Here is a 22,218-nt window from a genome sequence, read left to right on the forward strand (position 1 = left end):
ACATGTTTATTTTCGAAGACTGCTCACTATTTTTTCGTAAGAGACGACTAACGGGATGAGATGGTCAGACTCACTGACTTGGTTGATGCTTGTTATCGTGTCCCAATTGCATAGAGTTATGCTCATGATGTCAATCACTGGATTGTCTGATCCAGATTTGATTAATTACACCGTCAGCTGAAATATTGCTGAGGGCAGCGTTAAACAACAACAAAAACTAAATTGACTTGAGGTCATATACCTAACTCATATACCAATTCTAATGATGTAACTCCAAGGGCTTTGTATTACATTGACAGCCAACTGCAATAAAGCTGATTATTAGCAGCATAAAGCCTCCATCACTCTTGCTTCATCAACATGTTATCAGCATATACTTTCCTATAAGGAACATCAGTGTTATCTGTGCAAGGATGCATGTTGTTCAGTTCAGCGAGACTCATAAGTCGTTTGTAACCGGATCGCCGTGTCACGATACTGATAGTTTATATATTTGCTTGCATATCCTTTTTGATTTCTTTGTCCTTGAGGAAGTTGTATCGTTCATTAAGCCCTAGAAAAGCTGCTATATTGTGTAGTCTGTGTAAGCTGGTAAGTTTACTACATAATCCGCAGTAATGATCTTATGTTAACAAGGTGTGTTGTGGACTGACACTGTGATTTATTACTCACCTACCCAGAGGCTTCTGGCTAGTGACCCCAACTTTCAGAGATATTAGCCGGGACTATCAACTCACTGGCTTTGAGAGTACTTTCGTGTTTCTGAACAGCTCAAGTTGGTGGTTTGTTTAAAATTTATATAGCCGTCTTGGACACAGGATTGAGTGACTTTGCAGACAGTTCTTTAGAAGAGACTTTGATTTGTGCAGAGCAGATGCTTACAAAGTTGACACAGCCAATTTGTGATTGGAAGAAACATGATCTATGGTGGAATATTGTGCCTCTCTGCAGTGTGTTGACTGGAGTGAGTGTTCTGCAATGGCGTGTCTCCCTATTCTGATACAGCTGTGCTGCAGGAGACAAGTTGTATGGTGAGTTGTAGATCCTTGACTGAAACTTGGGCCAAAACGTTCGAGCCCAAACATGGCTTGAAGCATCATTGTGGAGAGGTTTTAGTTTTGTGATATGGGCTGTTAGCAGCTGAGCTTACTTGCCCATGCGGAAGTTTACAAGACACGGGCTTCGGACTAGTGGATTATGTCGCAGATGCAAAAGTCTTCTAGAATTTAGGAATTCATTTTATGGGATTTTTGTATGTTTGTTCGTGTGAGAGTGAGTTAGGGAGGGGGGATGGGTAAATGGTTGTCTCATTCACTCGCTCGCTCACTCACTCACTCACTCCCTCACTCACCAACTCATTCACTCACTCACTCACAGTGGATGGATGTATGATCGGTCAGTCAGGGTGGACGAATGGTTGGTCGGTCAGTCAGTCAGTCAGTCAGTCAGTCAGTCAATCAGGATTTGAAGTTAATCATCATAATATAATACCATTTACTATTGTTTGTATTCAGATATTATTATTAATAATACAAACGTTATACGATGTTGAGCTTTAAGCATAAGAGATCATTCCGAAGAATGTTATACATTTTTGCACTGGTTAACTTTGTAATGAGGCCTGGCACTGAGGCTATTGTCATGTATAAGCCAAGTTGGATAATTACATTACAGAATGTCAGGAAGTCAGACCAAGGCTTGATGTGTTAGTGTTCAGATAACCCCAGGTTTTCAGGAAATTCTTAAGGAAAGTCACTTTCATTTCCTTCTCTGAATCCAGCAAGAAGAAATCCTGTAAGTTGCTCGAAATATTATTCAAGGTGATGGGATCCCATGTAGGGTAAGCAAAAAGAAATGGATTGACTCTGTGTCGACAGAATGCTCTTGCATTCTTTTTACAATTTATTTGCTGGAGAAAATAAGTTTTTGAGCATGTTCTCACCCTAGTAATGATGAATTATGGGCAGCTATTCAATGTGGGAAATGTTTGCTTTTGGTAGGAGGCGACTAAATGGATTAAGTAATTAAACTTGGGAGATTGCATGTCATTGTACACTGATGGAATGAAATGTTGCTCATGACATCACTCACTGTTTCATCTAGTCTAGGATTGATTTTTTTACAGAAACGTTGCTCATGACATCACTCACTGGTTCTTCTAGTCTAGGATTGATTTTTTTACAAGACTTTGCTCATGACATCGCTCACTGATTAGCCTTGTCTAGGATCGATTTCTTTTACAGGAACGTTGCTCCCGGCATCACTCACTGGTTCTTCTAGTCTAGAATTGATTTTATTACAGGAGCGTTGCTCGTGACATCACTCACTGGTTCATCCAGACTAGGATGGTTTTACAGGCTTCCGTCATATAGCTGGAACATTGCTGAGTGTAAGGTTAAACAGCTAACTAAATTTGAGAAATGTTGACTCGTCACTGCTATTTTCATTCCCTGACTTTGTTATATTATCCAGCCATGTGTTCCTTCTAGTAGGTATGTTACTCTATGGGTTCTACGTTCTGTGAAAGCTAGCCGAAACACCGGGTGCAAATAGACTCCACTTGATTCCCCACTTTGATGTGGCTGAGACACACAGGCCCAGGTAGAAGTAGTAGTGGCCTCCATGTGATAAAGGTGTCGGAGATTCCCAATAAACAAAACGGTTTCACTTTCAACCCAAGCTGTTACCCTTCTTGTATAGCGCCGCACTTGTCTTACCTCTCTGATCTGCTGAGCAAGTTGGCACTGAAACCTACAAGGTACAGTCAAACTTGTATGTCGATATCTTTTTGCTCAGAGCAACCCTCATGATATTGTTTACCATCTATCTGTTTCTTACCATTGTGTGAAAGGATATGCTCATCCTACAGCAACAATGGGAGACTATAGCTCCCTTCAGTGAGGCGAGGTCCATCTTTCTTTCCTGTTGGTACCATAGCATGAAAGCACATTTCCACCTGTAGCAGATTGCAAGCTGACTCCCTGTTCCTTCTCCTAGGCTATAGCAGTCTTCCTTGGGCTGCAGCCTTCAGTGTATAAGAGGGCGGTCGGGTAGCCTAGTGGTTAAAGCGTTCGCTCGTCACGCCGAAGACCCGGGTTCGATTCCCAACATGGGTACAATGTGTGAAGCCCATTTCTGGTGTCCCCCGCGGTGATATTGCTGGAATATTGCTAAAAGCGGCAGAAAACCATACTCACTCACTCAGTGTATAAGAGGTACTAATGATGTATTTCGTTACCGCACGCTTTGTTTCAGTATTCTTTTTAGTTCAGGAACTGTATCCTACTTTGGAGGTGACAGTTATTTTCTTGATCTACTCCTGCTACTGCCAATACCGTATTAGACGTAATAAGCGCCCCGCTCTAATAAGCGCCCACAGTGACATTTGCTGATATATTGGCTAGTGAACAATCCCAATTAGCACCCCTGCCGATTGATCAATGTACACAAGACTTATTTATTCGCGTATAATACACACTTGTGTTCTGGAAAAATATATCTGTCTTACATAAACATTTTAGGCTGTCAGCATAACCATGAAATTTATCTCTCAACTGTTTTTTTCCACCAAAATAATATTCTAATAAGAGCCCCCTATTTCTAATTTTGAGGGGGGCACGGGTGGCCCAGTCGTCTAAGGCGCCGCGATTCGCTGTGCAGAGTTGCGTCCCTTGGGCATGCCAGAAACCTATGATTGTGGGTTCGAATCCCGGTTCGCCCCGATTATGTTTCTAGGTTTGTCAGCACCATACCCATGCTCGTGGGTTTCACCGAAGTGGTAAACGTTTGAGACCTGCATCACTTCGGGCTTTCCTCCCACATTAAGCTGACACGCCGTGATATAACTGGAATACTGTTAAAAGCGGCGTTAAACCCTCACTCACTCACTCTAATTTTGAGAGCACCCTGGGCGCTTATTACGTCAAATACGGTATGTTAGACTAATGTTTCCATGCCAAGTGTTAGTTGTTTACCTTTCCAGTGCAGGCTGTGGTTCTCTCCATTCTGAAACTTGTCTGTAACCAACACCTTTTGCTTGAATTGATAACGGTAGAAGATAAAGCCAGTTGCTGACTTAGGGAAAGTGAAATCTGTGAGACCTATCTTTTGTGTATTTTGGTAAGGACTGAGACGAAGGTGGGTTGGTCCCTATCTCTCACTACGGGTTTGTACTTGTGATGGCAATCAGACTTTTATCTTACTTACCAGTCAGGAATCAGAACCTGGTTTTTCTTCAGGAGAAAGCCATTTTTTTTTTACATGCTGAAGTGGGATATCCTGGTATTGTTGATGCTTAAGAATGCTAAAAATGTGAAGTACTTTTGCGATTTGAACAACAACCAAAATTGTTAATCCCTTGCCAGCCTATTTTGGTGTTATCCTTTGACGGTTCAGGATAGGGCCAGAAATGTCAGAATTTGAGACCACCTATTCATTGAAGGCCGAGTTTGATCAGGTGAGGCAGTAAGTAGGCCCTATAGAGTTTCTGCAGGTGTGTAGATGCTAAGAAACCCTCCACCCAGACTCTTTCATCTGAATCCAATGTCACAGTCCACACAGGTCGTTCTGGTGTTACTTGTCTGCCATGTATCAGCTATCATCTCCTTGTCATCCAAGATCATCCCATTGTCAGCAGATTGCTCTGGTGTCTTAATGATAGTGTATACGCTTCATGTTGGTCAACAGAGCGTTTGGAGGGGATGTTTTACGCATCAGTGAGTCAACACACCTGTAACTGTCACGTTTTCTAGGTAGACATTATTGAATACGTATTATTTCTGTGGTAGTTCTTGTGACAGACGATTGGCCTAATCCCCTGGCTCGTGACTGTGGTTTGGGCGGAGACCAGTTATTATCCGGCTGGGTAATGACTTGATGCCTGATTAGCTAGTTATGACCAGATGTGTGGTCAATCCAATAACGTGCCATGTGACTCGGTCAGCATCCTTCAAGTAATCAGCTTCTGTCACTCATGTGCTGCTCCATGTGATGTTTAAAGAGGCTCTTGACTCGAGTCGATTGCACGCTTGATTCAGGTCCTTCAGGACAAACTTTGCTAACTCAAATTGCATGATGTATATCAATCTGTTCACCTAGTTTCATAGACTAAATGTCTCACGGGGGCACTTATAACCATGTGGGTACTGAGACAGGAAATGGGCATCAGCTCTAAGAGCATAGTCTTCCTTTAAAACCGATGGCAGAGTCTCGTTACAAAAATATTACTGCTGATATTGGTCCACCCGTGTGAATTCCGGGTAAACATTTGGTTCCCCAGCAACCTGTGCTTATCAGAATAGGTGACTGAGTGGATCGGCTCAGGGACTTGTATGGCATGTCATTGTATCCCACTCTTCTAGATCAATGCTCATGAGGCTAATCACTGGATTGTCTGGCCTGGACTCACATATTAACAGACCATCATGGTGCTATAATATTGCGGAGCACCACAATAAAAACACAGATGGTTTATTTTAATGATGAAGTGAAACAGAAATTGTATTAGTCTTGTCAGTCGCATATGTTTCTTTTTATGATATGTTTTGGTGAGGATTTGTCTTGCGAAAGCCAATAAATCAGAGTTTGTTTGAAGGAAAGTGGCATTTAAGAGTTGTATGAAAAGAGGGAACAAATCATGTTGCTGCAACTTGTTGTTTGTTGCCACAGCCTCATTTCAGTTGCCCTGTTTACTGCTTGAAAATATTATCTTCAATCTCAAGCGAAAACCATTAAGGGCTTCTAACTCTAGTCAAACATCACTTTATGTATGCTACGTTATGGCAAAGTTACACTGACAAGAACTCATGTTTGAGTACGAAAAAAGACATAAAATAATTTTTACATCCGACAAAAACAAGTTCAACAATATTTTCTGACATGAGTGCGTAACTTTGTGCACACCTCATTTCATCCTGAGATGTGTGTATTTGAAACTGTACCGACATCAGTCAGGTTGGTAGGTGTTTTCCACACCTCCGCTCTCCTCCGACAGTGTAAGAGTACATTCACTGAGGTAAAGCTGGGGCCAACTGTCAAGTCCTTTGACAGACACTTTGAAATGTGGCTCTAGGCTTAAGTGCCATAAAGATTTAGTGGATTTGAAAGAGGTCAACTTGATTATCCTAGATACGTTACTTCAGGTGCCTCTTGAACTGCTAGTACTTCACCACGTTATGTAAGTGCTTTAATCAGTGTTCTCATTTTGTTGTTTTGTAACTCGGGAATTTAGTAATAGCGACAAAACCCTTTCCATAATTGTAAGAAATCTCTGTTAAAAGCAGAGTCCTTCGTACAATTCCTGTTACATTTAATTAAACATTAAATAATCTATTTGAAAATGTTCTCTTACCTTTTGTCCTAGTCATGATCTTAAAAAAGTATATAAACTATTTATAGATTGATGTTATAGATGTTGATTAGTCTAGTTATACATCTACCTGATCCAGGATAGTTATTCCTGGCGTTACACCTGCCTCGTAGTTAACAGACAATAGGAACTGCCTGGTATTTAGTGCAGCGTATCAGAGCTGTCAGAAAGATGGAAAACACTGACAAATTGCTTTACCTATCTGTGCACACTGTCATCAGTTGTAGGAAGGATATGAGGCTCCACTACGCCTTAACAGCTTTATAGAATATTAGTTGAAAATGTAAGGAAGTCTTCGTCCCTAATGTTCAGCGTATATTCGGTTTTGTCCAGCTCACAATGTTGTTTTGTCCAGCTCCCGTTTGGATTGTGTTCAGCTTAGATTTGCTTACCTGGATAGTAAGCTGATAGGTACCTGTAAATGTAGGCCAAGTGTGGTTTAATTTGCCATGGGGGTGGTCGGGTAGCCTAGTGGTTAAAGCGTTCGCTCGTCACGCCGAAAACCCGGGTTCGATTCCCGACATAGGTACAATGTGTGAAGCCCATTTCTGGTGTCCCCCTCCGTGATATTGCTAGAATATTGCTAAAAGCGGCGTAAAATCAAACTCACTCACTCACTCACTTAATTTGCCATGACCTTGGTGCACGTATGACAGCAGTATCAGTTCAGCAGTGTTGGAGAAGACCAGACCCAATAGAATGTCCTCCCCCAGCTTGATGAACAAGCGATCTCCCTCTCTTGTCTGAGAATATTGACAGCTCAGCTGTCTATTCTACAATCCTACACAGAGCCCTCAATTCCAGTAAGGCTGACATTCAGACGTGTTCTGAATGATAGGCCTGCACCTGTAGTTCCTGTTGTAGCATGCTGGCAGGAATACATATACCAACACCCTGTTGTTCCGCCATTGACATCTAAGCCATGACTGAACAGGGGAGATACCATCAGACAGCCATGTTTTCTACCTATCTTGTTGTCAGAGAGAATTAGGTTTAGAGGCTTCGTCTCCATGTTTCTCTATCACCCTATTTCTTCTCTTTCATAAAGAAAGACTTCTCAAGCTGCTGATGCATATCTACCTTTTGTATTGACACACGGCTGGCATATCCAAGCCCTGATAGACATGTCTTCTTACTGATGATCCTGAACTAGGAATTACCTTAGACAAATGTGATCATGTCCATTCACTAGTGGACAGACCCGATGCTATCTCATCAGCAGGAACGTGTGATCCTGTCCAGGTATGTCACTGTGATTTACGGTTTGAATGTCTATTCTTTAATTGAGAGACAGGTTATGTGCAGTAGTACCTGGCAGTCCTGGCAGTGAGTCGGGGATTTATAGGTTTTGAAGCTCAGTTTAACCCTTGAACCACCATCAGGATCTGTACCTTTGTGAAATCTACCTGCCCGTTGCATGTTAGTCAGTAACCTTATACACAACTCCCTCAACCACCTCTGTGCCTTACATGGCCCTTCCCCATGGGACAATCCCAGTACAATCCCTACCTGTACCCCTATGCACTGTCCTCACAGGCCCCATATTGTCAGCCACTAATCCCACAAGGCCGATATGCTCATCTAATTACCGGGGCAAGTGCAAAAGTTCATCTTCAATGCTCACTACAGAAGGTTGCCTGTCACAAATGGACATAATAGACGCACAGAGAGCACCTTTTGTGGGGAGGCTGGGGTTGCGATGTATACCTCATATTCAAAACCCAGACTGTTAAGTAATCAGGTTTTCCTTTTACCTAGAACTCATTTGTGTGAATGGGAGGCTATTAGTGTAGCAAGAATATTGTGTGGAGAATAGCGTACATTCATGAGGAGTCCCTGTGGAGTTTTCTGTTAGTCCTGTTTGTTATGACATTTTCTTGTTGATGTATCTATAATTTGTCATGGTAGTATCTTCCAAAACAAACTCTAGGCTGTAGTTTGGATTATTGGTTTGTCAGTTTAGCTGTTTCTGTATGGTGATCAATGTAATTTATTAGCATATTGTGCCACAGTCACACCTGATGGTTGAGGAAGGGATGATATATGGCAGTCATTACTGTGTTCACTGTCGGTGTGACCTGTGAAGATCCGGATTAGAATAGGTCTTCAGCAAAGCCATGCTTGTCGTAATAGGTGGCTTTGCTTGTTGTAAGAGGCGACTAACGCGATCGGGTGGTCAGACTCACTGACTTGGTTGATGCATGTCATCGTATCCCAATTGCATGGATCGATGCTCATGATGTTCATAACTGGATTGTCTGGTCCAGACTCGATTATTTACAGACCGCCGTCATATAGCTGGAATATTGGTGAGTGTGGCTTTATACAACAAACAAACAAATAAACAAACACTGTCAGTGTGGCCCGTCAAGCTGAAGACCCAGGTTTGACTCTCCACATGTATTAAATGTGTGAAGCCTAATCTTCGTGTTCACTACCTTCATTGTACTGGAATATTGCTAAAAAGTGGCGTAAAACACACTCACTGCCTTCATTTGAGTTTGAACCCTTCACTCAATCACTCGGTTTTACAAGTGTAGTTTTCTTTAGTTCGCAAATATTGTCTTGAACAAAAGATATCACTCAACCAGTGTTTGTAACAGTACTCTGTATTGTATAAGATTCATTCCACTGGACTATACAATCTCTCTGCTTCCTCACAGACTGTTTTCATCATCGTGCACAAGCTGTGTGTAAAATATTGACACTTCCTTCAATGTGTTTGGGCTTTCCTTTTTCTCTCTTGAAAAACTAACTTGATTTCCTGTTTTGCAGACAATGAGACAACTGGGTCAACACCCAAAACGTTAGTAGCCATAAACATCAGCATTAGGACTCGGAACTGACAGAAGAAAGCCTACAAGTTTTATTGTTGGGCTGATTTTGTAAGCTTTATTAGTCACTTGAGCCAATACTGACAAGGTTTAACCATAAATGCAGGATAATATTTCAGCAGCTCTTCAAGTTTGCCAGAAATAACTTGGTTCATTTGTGTTGATATGAAGCAAGGTTTTACTATCTCCATTATGTGAATGGTGTAAGTAAAGGTCGCCAAGGTCAGGGTATAATGGCAACCACATGGGGTCTTCTAAAGGCAATGTTATTATATTATCCTACATACTAATTAAGATCAAAAGTGACTGATCCAAGTTTCTCTTCATCAACGCCATCAGTCGTGCACTTGAAAGTATTGACTATTTTTTGAAGCAACATATGAATGTTAATAGGGTGTGTGATACATGAGTGTATAACATGCATGATAACGCTGTATGACCCATGCTGTGGTTACAGTAAAGCTGATTGGTTCCTCATGGTCTGTGACTGTTGGCCTGATGAGAGTGGAAGTGTGGCCGATCGGCCCTGTTGACAAACTACCAGGTCGTTCCACAGCTGTAAGATCTCCTCTGTGGATTTGACCTGAACTTATTACTTGCCCTGAAATCTGATGACACGCCTCACAAAGGTTCACTTGTATGTTTTAGTCAGGTTCATTTTCTCACTTGGCTATCTTCCTGATTACGTTGACAACACCAAAGTTTAAGTAAATGTTTGCGTTTGTTAATGTTTCTGGCAGGTGTTAGACTTGAATGTTGTAAGATCTTTGGTTCTGGAGTTTAGTTTTCAAGTCTTCTGATGTTTCTTTTTCTTTGATTGCTTCGGATTTGGGTTTCAAATTTTCGTTCACGATGTTTTGTTTTGTAATGGTGTCAGGATGTGAAAGCTTCCCCTGAAAAGATCATGCTCCACAGCTGGATCAAGTTGTCTAACCAAGCAGTGGTATCTGTACATCTTCATTCCAGGCTTCTGGTTATTTGAGTAATGAAGATATATCGTGTGCTGCGATTGTTCACAATAATTACTGGGTGAATGTTGTTTTATGCCACAGCAGCGTTAGAAATTGCCACTAGTCCTGTAGTCCTTGCCAAACTGCCCAATAGTTAAGGTATTGTATGGACTAGTAAAAATTTGCCATTTTTAAGGGTTTTGCTATGTGTCATTGTAAGGACTAGTGGCCTAGAAACATTAGTTTCTACCGCTGCACAGTTAGCAATATTCCAACAGCAAACATCGGGTAGTGTCAGGGTACAATGCCACACAATCAACCAGTCAACTCCTTCTAACCCCCCAGTTCTCTCTTTAGTTGGCTCTTACCAAGGGGGGGCTGTCGGGTATCCCAGTGGTCAAAGCGTTCCCGACATGGGTACAATGTGTGAAGCCCATTTCTGGTGTCCCCCGCCGTGATATTGCTGGAATATTGCTAAAAGCGTCGTTAAACCATACTCAGTCAGTCAGTCTTACCAAGGGATGGGTCCTCGAGGATAGAGACTTGTGAAACTCAAGAAGGACTACCTGTTTCTCCCCAAATTGGCTTATGTTACCGGAACATACACTGTGGACTTGACTAATCTAGACCATTGGGCTACCTATTCTGGGTACTGGGGACCGTTGAGCACAGGATTCATACAGAATAAGCTTTGAAACCATAGAAATATCCTTTAAGACATTAACAAGACAGATCTGAAAGTTGAAGCAGCTTCTTGAACAAATGATATGGCAGATTTATTATGTCCATGTTAATTTAAAGGCTAGGTTTTACTGTTAGATTGACCTATGTTGCAAAATGTCCAGACCATGCCCACAGCTTTTTCTTTTCATGTAATGAGATGCTAAAACAATTGAGTTAAGATGGACCCAATGAAGGAGATCTCAAGAAGTGATGGCAAGTAACAATTCCTTTCCAGTTCTTCTCCAAGGTGGCCTCCCCTTCTCTCTATGATATGCACTGGACACATGACACCCACAGATAGTTGAATGTGTGATGGTTTTGTGATTAAAACTTGAGATTCTGATAGGAAAGTGAGAGTTTGGTGGTGGTAGGTGTGATAGGGAGAGATAGCATCAACAACACACAGGTCACATGGGGGTTACAGACAGGCTCAAGGCATGACTACCAGTTGATAATAGTCTGTACTGGAAAGTCATCCGTCTAACTGTTAATTTCATACCAGCCTGAGAAAACGGAGGAGGTTGTTTTGCTTGCTGTTTGGGAAGGAAACATATATGTTGGAAGTAGTTCTTAGTATGGAATGAAGTCCGATAGACAGAATGATTGCACAACGTTCTGACAGTAATATCTTGACGTATCTTAGACACATACAGTTCAGGCAGACAACATCTCAGACAAACAGATGCAGATATCAGCAGATGTACTTTAATGTTTGCACACAGACACAGAGAGGGCTTGTGTTGTTTTGAGGTAAGTCTGCTCTTCATTAATCAAGCAGGTTCAGTTCCCTGTTCAGATACATGACCTGGAACCTATGCTTGTCCCCCGCTGTTAAATTTCTTCGAAATGCAGGAAAACGCTGTAAATTAAGCCACTCATTCCCAGCACCAAGGAGACATCACAGATGCTCGGCTGCTAAGCCCTATGTTTTCATTAGACAGAGGTGTACAGAAAGAACAAGTTCCAGCTACCGTGTGATGTGCTGCAGACATCATGTAATTATTATGTTTCAGTACTTGTTACAGTGCCTGTCAGTTTGTGAGCGAACTAGTGTCCTTCATTCATCACAATGGCAATAATACAGTGACTGTTGGGGCGGTGGGGTTGCCTGGTGGTTAAAGCTTTCACTCGTCACGCCGAAGACCCGGGTTCGCTTCCCAACATGGGTACAATGTGTGAAGCTCATTTCTGGTGTCCTCCTGCCGTGATATTGCTGGAATATTGTTAAAGGGGTGTAAAACTCACTCACTCATGCAATTATAGTGACTGTTACTATTATCTTTGTCAAGTGTTGTATTCAGTGGGCAGTTTTTGGACCCCCATGTCTGGCATACTTCTAAAACTGGTCAGGTTCAGGCAGGTCCTTATTGTCCAGTCCAGGTGGAGTGTGTGCTTAATTAACAGTGGCCAGCTGTGGTGGTCTTTATCACCTAATTAATATTGTCCCTGGCTGGGGGATACTTACTTGTAATGCACCACAGGTGGACCGTGTAAAGCTATAATGGACCTAAATATTGACTGGGGGCCTGTAGTTGACCATCAATATTGACTGTGACTTAGCTTATATAAATGTTGAAACAAATTTCAAGGGTCGTGATTAAAATGAAAAAGATTATTAGAATTTCACTTGATCTTTTTAGGAAGTTAGTAAGGGAATTCAATGAATAGTTAGATCTGATACTACTGTTATTCAACTTCTGATTCTGGAAATTCTGGTATTTTGTTAAAGTATCTTTTGTCTTGGCAGTGTTATTATTTGAATTGATAATTTATCATTTAATGGTAATATCATAGTGGCATCTCTATCCATAACAGTAGTTATATTGAACACAGCCTTTATTCTCACGGACATAAAACCCAACACCTGCCTAATTTATTTAAGAGATTAAATATTAATATTAATAGATTATTCCAAAGTATTTCCTTTGGAAAACAACTATTTCCTTGTATTTTCTTTGGATTGTCTCATTCGAGGATCAACAAAATTATTTTTTATTTGTATATCCTTTTTTGTACAAAGTAACTAAACACTAAAAATTATAAAGATGATTAAATTCTTCATGGCTATCTCTTAAGAGCTTAGCTATTCATCTCAGTAGTGTTCACTTGACGTTTATCCAAGACAAAACAATTTGTATTTATCATACATATATATATTCTCACCAAAAGTTTAATGAGTTGAAAATGAAAGTAAGCTTCAGATTCTTTTTCCTCCATTGAAGTGTATTTGAGTTTAGAGACATGATTACAGTATCCAAAGGCTCACGGTTCTCATCTAGTCATGTGTACAACTGCTTGGCTTGAATAATTTATTGATCCAAAATTTTTGTTCCATTGTGTTTTGGATAGCCAGTGTATTCCTGCATGTTAATTCTAAAAGGCGTAGTTCATTGTGTCCCAGCTGAGTGTTGGTGACAGGACACTGCGAGTTGGCAAGGAGCTATGCTCCGTCCTTCATTGTCTGTCTCTAATTATGCCCACATCTGCCCTCGGATAATGGCCGGACAGTTTATGTTATTTCATCACATCGGTGAATCTGGATATTGATTCCATTAGCTGGTTCTGAATTGTGTGACACCCTCTCCCCCATGTTTGTGCATGTTGGACAGATGTACATCAACATAGTAAATGTTATGTCATAGTGCAGGACTGCAGTGAATGGACGAGTCGCAGTGAATGAGACCAATCTGACTGATTGGTTGTTAAATGGCATCTGCTGTGCTAGGAGCTCAGCTGTGAGGCTGCTACAATATTCATACCCACGACTATTGATTCCGATATCCATGGTTTCTCTACGGAAACAGTCGAACACGGCAGCGATCGCACTAACTGCAAATTATTACTACTTGCTTATTAGCAATGCAGTCGACTGCGGCTGCTTGTCGTGAGAGAACGGAAAATCGCTGACTGAAATGTTGAGTTGCCTTCCACTATTGGATTTGGTCAGTTTCCAATCAACATAATGTGAGTAGGAAAAATGGAGGACAGTGCTTTCCGCTTCGGATACGACTTTGAGGAGACAACATGGCTAGGGCAGATATGGATGTAGGAAAGGATATGGAGAACTGATTGTTTCAAGTGGAAAGGAGAAGCACAGCAGTGATCATGCAGCATATTGTACGTCTTCGCATTCAGCAACTGGAGATGGAGAAAAGGTAGAACAGGCCATTATTACCATCAGTCCTTGCTTACCGCTCTGTGTTGTTACCCCCCGACAACGCTGCTGGGTTATATAAGATGCTGATTTCATCATATTATTAGATCAGATTTGATCACAGGTCAATATACCCCTTTGGAATTGCACCAAATTTATGCGTGTTTACCACATGAGAACGAAATTATCATTTTATACATATTAATGTATATATCCCCTTTGATAGTTCATGATTGATATTTCATGTCAGTTTTTGTCGATTTTTATTTTACGGATGTTTTGTGTGAATGTATGCCTCTCTGATCCTATTATGCTAAATTGGGCATATTTTAACAGCCTTATTATATAGGGCTCGATAACTATTGTTATAGCTCATTGAGAAGTTGGTTGCGTGGTCGTGTCTATATAGGGATGGAGTATATTGACTTTCTGTCGACAGGGGGAAGCGTGGTCTGCTTGTCAATCTTGATTAATAGTGTTGGTTGACACGGTGCAACAAAACATGAAAAAGCTATATACCTTGCAAATACTTGCTTAGTTCAGAGATAGTATGACTTTTATATGTTATTGGAAAAGTAGGATATATTTAGCATAGTTTCTTAAGGTTATTCACAGTCATAAAGGACACATATTATCTTTATTCTGTACAGATTTGTTAGATATCTTGTTGCTTAGCTACATGAATATAATATTTGAATGTTTCTGTTTGTACAATTTATATATATATATGTTTTGTATAGATTCTGTCAGAAAATTATGAATATCATCTACAGTATCCTTTCAGTGCTTAATCTTTAAGGGGAGGTCGGGTAGCCTAGTGGTTAAAGCGTTCGCTCGTCACGCCGAGGACCCGGGTTCGATTCCCGACATGGGTACAATGTGTGAAGCCCATTTCTGGTGTCCCCCGCCGTGATATTGCTGGAATATTGTTAAAAGCAGCATAAGACCATACTCACTCACTCACTTAATTTTTATATTGACAGAATGTCTGATCAATATCATGTTTGATTACTTGATCGATTATTCTAATTGCTTATCTGAAAAAATTGTCACCTAACCTTGGGTAATAATGGCTGTCATGGACTTGTAGTACATGTGTTCCCTATCGCCTGATGTGAGACGGTCTTGTCCTGAAATGTTTGTCCAGCTGTGCTCAACCGACTGACAGCTGGAATGAAGCAGGATATACATCATTGGGCTGTTATACGTAGCTCCAGTTTATATTGAGGCAGTCACTGTACCTAAAGGGGTCCTTTTCACATGTGCTTTGTTTATTGAACTATATATGTTTCAAACTAATTAGGCCAGATTGATAAATATTTAATTGACATTTGATAATAAGTGTTAATATGAATAATTTTAAAGTGATACAGTTTGAAAATGATAGTATTTTTGGGACATCAGTCATGGTTGGAGATTTTTACATGAAATTTTATACATATTTTTTTACATGTTTTGCCATATTTAGGTCAGCTGAGGTTAAATGTTTGTTCATGTTTGTTCATGTTTATCCAACATACATGGCCTTTCCAAAGGCCATGGCCTTCCTGTGTTTGTAATATTAGGATTACTAATCAGCTATTTTATCTCTACATTTCCTGTATTGTTGAAAACAAAATGTCACCAAAGCTTTCCCTCTTGGATGTATGACATTGCCAGTGGTCGACGTGTCAGTCCCGGGCGGCTGAAATGTCAGCACCTTTCACCTTTTGTAGTTCTTGGATTCCTCAATATTAGTTGCTAGATTGTCGGAACGACAGATTAATGTCACACCCACCCACCCACACACCCAAAAATATATTCTAAGATTGTACAAAGGAAAATTATGATGTACTTATTGAGTGAGTAAGTGAGTTGAAAAGAATTAAGTCACATCAGCAATATTGCCGCCATATCGCGATGAGAACAAGGTATTTACTATAATAAAAGTGAGTGAGTGAGTTAAAATTTTAAGTCATATCGGCAATATTTCAGCCATATCGTGACTATCTAGGGTTAAACATAATAAATACATTGAAACTTATATAAAAACTTGCAATGATGGACAGTAAAATAAGTGGTAAAGCATCCGCCCAGAGAGTGAAGGTCCGGGGTTCGATCCCCGGCTGCGTCATACCAAAAGATGTTAAAAGATGCTACTTGTTGATACCCTGCCTGGTGCTCGGCATTAAGGGGCTAAATCAAGGACTGGTCGGTTCAGAGTCGGTATACTGTGTCTGAGTGTTAAACTGCAGCATGGTATCTCAGTGAGCTAGCACTATAAATTGGCATCAGTCTGGACTAGTACAAGCAGCCACACACACACACACACACACACACACACACACACACACACACACACACACACACACACACACACACACACACACACACACACACACACGTGCATGCACATTGCTATAAAAGTGAATTAATCTTGTACGCAGCGTTAAATCCCATTTCCCCTCACCTGTACACTAAGGACAAGAATCGTAACTGAAGCTGCCAACCAGTGGTTTTGGTGCGCAAGATTGTTGTGATATTATCGAAATTGAAGTGAATTTCTGAGTCAGTCACTCCCTTGCCTTATATTGATGGAGAACTGGATACAAGCTTGTATCTCTGATAATACTTCAGGATGTATTGGCTTCTGGCAGGGGCCTAAATATTTATGATACACCTTCCAAGTGACATTTTCTATTAATGCACATATGCATTGAATGGCATGATTGTGTATACATGTAACAGCACAACGAGGGCCTCCTTGATCAAACCTCCAGGCACAACGGCATTGTGAGATAATAACGTTTACTTCTATGGTAATAATCTGTGACAGAATGTGCCGTCAGTGTCAGCATGTTGTTCTAAGAAATTATTTATCCACCGTTCCTTTCCAAACTCAGACAGTCTGCACAGCCAGATCTTCGTTTTTTTCAAAGAGCTGAAGTTAAATCTACCTTCCATGTGGCACACAGGATGTGGTGTGGCATTCATCACACAAGATATATTGTTTTGGTTTATGCCGCGTTTATGAGCTGTAGTCAGAAACGAAGGTCAATTTTGACAGAGCCATGAGATAAATGACCAGTATCTGTCATATTAATCATATTCATCCATCACCAGGGGCTTGATACTATGCATGTTTGGTGACACCGGTTCCTGATATGGAAACGGATAACACTCTCGGACAGCAGAGGTGGTAATCACTTCTACTCTGTCCTCCATTCAGCCTCTGCTGCATCGTTTGTATGATGACCAATAACCATTGCATACAGGACAACTTAGGCTACCCTGTGTGGAGTCTGGGGTAGAATAGGTCCACCCTGTGAAGAGTCGAGGGCAGAATAGGTCCACCCTGTGTGGAGTCGAGGGCAGAATAGGTCCACCCTGTGTGGAGTCGAGGGCCTATTAGAATAAGTCTTCCCTGTGTGGAGTCGAGGGCAGAATAGGTCCACCCTGTGTGGAATCTGGGGTAGAATAGGTCCACCCTGTGTGGAGTCGAGGGCAGAATAGGTCCACCCTGTATGGAGTCGAGGGCAGAATAGGTCCACCCTGTGTGGAGTCTGGGGAAGAACAGGTCCACCCTGTATGGAGTCTAAGATAGAATGGGTCCACCCTGTGTGGAGTCTAGGACAGAATAGGTCAACCCTGTGTGGAGTTGAGGGCAGAATAGGTCCACCCTGCGTGGAGTCGAGGGCACAATAGCTCTACCCTGTGTGGAGTCTGGGGCAGAATAGGTCCACCCTGTGTGGAGTTGAGGGCAGAATAGCTCCACCCTGCGTGGAGTTGAGGGCAGAATAGCTCTACCCTGTGTGGAGTCCGGGGCAGAATAGGTCCATCCTGTGATGCTATCAGGATCTGGTTTCTTTGACCAAGACTTTCTCTTTTTTGTCCACAAGCTGGTTTCATATGGTGGGAATAGAGCTGACAGTGGCATAAAACAACATTCAATCCTTCTTAAACATCCACACTGACATCAGAATAAATGTGTTCACCTCACTATCACTACATCAAATGTGGCCGCTGGCTGCTGCGATTATGATTCAATTCTGATTATCAGATGGCAAGTTCTTGGTGATCACCCCAATCATGACGTTTTGACCTGGTTGCTGTGTATGTGGTGTGAGACCATGACGTTACCTTGACACAAATGTCCTGTGACAACAAACATCGTAATTTATGTTATCATATGCCTTTTAAGCCCACTTTATATTCCTTGGTTCATTCTTGTTCATTCAATAGGTCTATTGCTGGGGCCACATCAGTTAAATATCAAAGGCCAGCTCGCATAATGACGTTTAATGGATTTGGATCACAATATTTACGCAGAGTAGGGACTCTGTCGATCATCTAATTGATGCCCAAATTTTCTCATTCATACATGATTAGAAAATTGACAAGCAAATTGCATCCTGAGTAATTAAATGTGAAGGCAAAACATTTGGATGTGACATGACAATGCAGGAAGGATTTGTTATCTTTAGGGATCATTGTGTAATGCTCGTAGACATACCTGGAGGCTGGGCCAGCTCGAGGTACCTCCCCTCCAGGTACCTCCCCTCCATCCTAGCATACATGGTTCAGTGGCCTCTCACAGTCACCCACAACCCTGTGTGACTCTGTGTGTTATCTGAATGTCCTGCAGGTGAAACCTGGGACTGGCTCTCATTGTCTTATCTTTATGCTTGGAGGATTGCATTGGTGTAATATAGTCCTGTACCATGACTGTGGAATATTTTTATTTTATGAAAAAGAATAACCTAAAATGCATACAAAAGCAAGTCTAGCCAGCTCAAGCTAGCTCTATTCCACTAAAATCAGCATAGGAAATTTTTTTTTTTAGAGTCAAGAAGGATATTGTGTAATATAAGATTTCAGAGACTAAATGTTAGTCTATGGTGTAATAGTACGGAGTACTTGTGATGTGCTTGTGCAGTCTTCCTTGTGTTTGTTTGCATTGGACTACCATGTTAGTGAATCTGGATGTGATGGAGATATGTGTGGAATAAGCCTTGCATATTCTGTGATGGTAAGCTCTGATTTGATTGGGGGCACAGGTTTTGATGTTTGGTACAGTTTGTTTGTTTGTTTGTTAACGCCACACTCAGCATTATTCCAGCTATATGACAGCGGTCTGTCAATAATCAGGTATGGACCAGATAATCCAGTGATTAATATCATGAGCATCGACCCACGCAATTGGGATACGATGACACGCATCAACCATGTCAGCGAGCCTGACCACCAGATCCCGTTAGTCGCCTCATACGACAAGCATAGTCACCTATTACAGCAAGCTTGGATTGCTGAAGACCTATTCTACCTCGGATCGGTTACAGATTGAGAGTGGAATATGAGCTTCTGCAGATGTGGGAATAGTTACAGTTGCTGATATGGCATTTGACTACTATTCACGAACACTTCTCCTAAATGACTGGGGTGATTTAATGTTTGAAATTCTTCCTTCTCTTGGTAATAAATTCGAAAATCATAAAGTTCGATCAATTATTTGTGCCTTTCTTATGATGATGAGCTTCCTTATAAACCAGTGCATGTAGTCTATTGAGCCAGTTCATCAAACCGGACTTTCAGTTGGTTATGTGTTGCCTCATTTAAATCACTTGGGTGATGGTGATGTAAAGATAGCCAGACAATACATTAATCATTTCTTACATAAGCTTGTTAAATGTGGCTGTTGGTGTCTAGCTTTCAATTGCTATTTAATGTTGTGGACCTAGGCGTTTGCTGGACAATAAAGTATCTTGCCTGCTGTGTTATGTGTTTGGTCAAAAGCTCTGCCTCACACTAGCACTTGGCAATGTTCACTGGGTACTGGCACCTGGGTTAAGAAGGACAAGCATACATGGAAATTACACCGACACCGTGGCCGGCCAGTATTGTTGTCTAATTCAGCTAATAGTTGTGAAAAGCCTACAGAGGACGCAGGCTGGACTGACCCTGGGTCACAAGGTAATGTGTACAGGTGTCCGAGGCGGTCAGTCCAAGTAGCAGATGCCTGGAGCAGAGGGCAGCCTAGGTTTGCTGTGACTGGAGATATAACAGAGTTTTCCTCGGAGATACATATGGATGGTTTATTATGTGTGTATGGAACATCACAAAGCTGTTGGGAACCATGTGTAAATTATAAAGGCTTCTGGATGTAACAAATCGGAAGATTTTGTGTCACTGGACTGCTAAGGATCACTAGGCAGTTCTATACAAGTAAAACATGGTAAGGGATTTTATCACGGAAAATGAATCTAGATTTTGATAGGCCGTACAGCCAGAGCAGTGTTTTCCATCATTTTCAGGAACCAGTAAAAACACACGAGGAAGTCGAGAGGTCAATTTTAGATAACAGGTAGTGAAACAAACGGTTTTAGTCCTCCATGTTTTGATGGTCAGAAATAATTGTTTGGTGTGAGGAAGTGCAACTTGTTAAAGTGGGGTTTCAGAAGGCTAACCAAGTCCTCCACGTGCCCACTTCTCTTGGGTATAAGTTACAGTGTCATTGTGTAACTGGCTGTGGCTATAAGGAAATGTTACATGACTGTGGATTGTGATTACCTCGGTCGAGTCAGACCCCCATCTTCCAGCATTGCATTATATTGAAGTTCAAGTGGTAAGCACATGGTCATCAAGCATGACGTTACATCAGAAGCTTGTGTGATTACTTCCTATGTCCTGACAGTCGTTAGGAGAAGATAATTGGACTTTAATTGCTGGGATTCACTCATTGAAATAATATTTATGAGTTATTGCATATTTGTGCGTGACTGGGTTTCCCAAGGTTTGTTCAAACTTGACAAGCTGGCCAGCTGGGGATGTGGTCGTGATATTTCCTTCTGTTACTTTGACTGATGCGATGGTTGTTGGTATAGACTGTATTGGATGTGGTCGTGATATTTCCTTCTGTTACTTTGACTGATGTGATGGTTGTTGGTATAGACTGTATTCAGTCTTGGTTTTGCAAACCTAAAGGATCATTACTATTTGGACAGATGTAGATTCACAGACGAGCGAGTCCCTTTGAGACGTATTATGTCACTATGAAGCGTTACACCAAGATGAGAGGGAAATCTACACTTCTGTGATCTCCACACACAGTCAGACGGTTACACTTACAGACAGCCAGATAGGCATGGAGCTGTCGGCTTGTCCCTGGGTAGTCTGTACCGTACAAACTGTCAGTTTGGTTTATCTGGGAACTTTACAACCACAAACTGAATCTTGCTTTATATAAGTGTTGCAAGGGTATAGACGGACAGGGTTTGGAGTTTTGACTGAACACAGGCAAGTTATTTCAAGCGTTTTCTATTTCCATTCAAGCTTGTTTTGACCCTTGTCAACTATTAATGGGGACTGAGAATAGCTTCATGTAAATGCATGAAGCTTTAAATATAGTGTGAATATTTTCTGCCTATATGATGGGATCTGGTTTGGAGTTCTCCGCACTGAACACAGATTAGTTGGTTTGGTTTGACCTTTCTCAAATATTAAAGAGGACTGAGAATAGCTTCATGTAAATGTGTGAAACAATAAATATAATGTGAATATATTTGTGTATGAATTACTGATGCATAACTGACAAAAGTTGAAGTAATATGCAGACTTGGAAGAATCTTCACAGAGTCATTAACACAGAAATGCTAAAAAAAATTATGCTGTTGCACCTCCGATCCAGAAGTTGAAAAAAAGAAAACTGTCATTTATTTCAATTATTTGGAGTATGTCGATTCAGTTAAAAAAATGGCTATGTCACAGCTCGACTTATGCTCATGACGACAGTCATGAGTGTAAATATCCTCTCATTATCATTCTCGGTCAACAATCGCGAGTGCTCGCCGTGCAGTGGAAGCAGGATAAGGAGGATGGAGAAGTACTGGGGATGTGACCAGGGTTACGTGTTGGCCGCCGAGACAACACGGGACTCGTTACAACACTGGGACATTTAGTGCTGAGACGAAAATAATACGACCAGTGCTCTCTGCTTGTATAATTAATTCCTGCTAATATTCTGCACGTTATTTTGGATTTTACCTTGTGAAAAGACTGGTGGCGAATAGGTGAGATCATTGGCAATGTTGTTGAAGGTAAAGGCTGAATGGCTGTGATGATTAGGTGTGATTTGAAAGATGAAGTGGTAGGTATTTCTTTGTTTGTTGAAGTGATGGATCTTAACGTTGGTGTGTTTTGTCAGAGGTGTTTTGT

The 22,218-nt window shown here is 41.3% G+C and overlaps 1 protein-coding gene across 16 annotated transcripts in view; it reads left to right on the top strand.

Annotated features, from left to right (window-relative positions):
• Positions 1-22,218, top strand: part of LOC124146118 (IQ motif and SEC7 domain-containing protein 1-like) — a 189,897-nt gene that overhangs the window by 104,100 nt on the left and 63,579 nt on the right. The window contains exon 1 of one of the 16 annotated variants that reach the window (XM_046516227.2): positions 668-1,031. The exons of 11 other annotated variants lie outside the window; for them this stretch is intronic. In XM_046516227.2, the coding sequence (XP_046372183.2) occupies positions 925-1,031 (107 nt within the window). In that variant the 5' untranslated portion in view covers positions 668-924. Of the gene's footprint in view, positions 1-667; positions 1,032-7,556; positions 7,610-13,632; positions 14,030-21,924; positions 22,074-22,127; positions 22,151-22,218 lie in introns of those variants that run through there. 4 more of the 16 variants (XM_048387191.1, XM_046516229.2, XM_046516238.2 and 1 more) reach the window with 4 other exon arrangements.

This window comes from Haliotis rufescens, unplaced genomic scaffold (assembly GCF_023055435.1).
Source record: "Haliotis rufescens isolate VD_foot unplaced genomic scaffold, xgHalRufe1.0.p SCAF_68, whole genome shotgun sequence".
In the NCBI taxonomy this organism is placed as follows: Eukaryota; Metazoa; Mollusca; class Gastropoda; order Lepetellida; family Haliotidae; genus Haliotis; species Haliotis rufescens.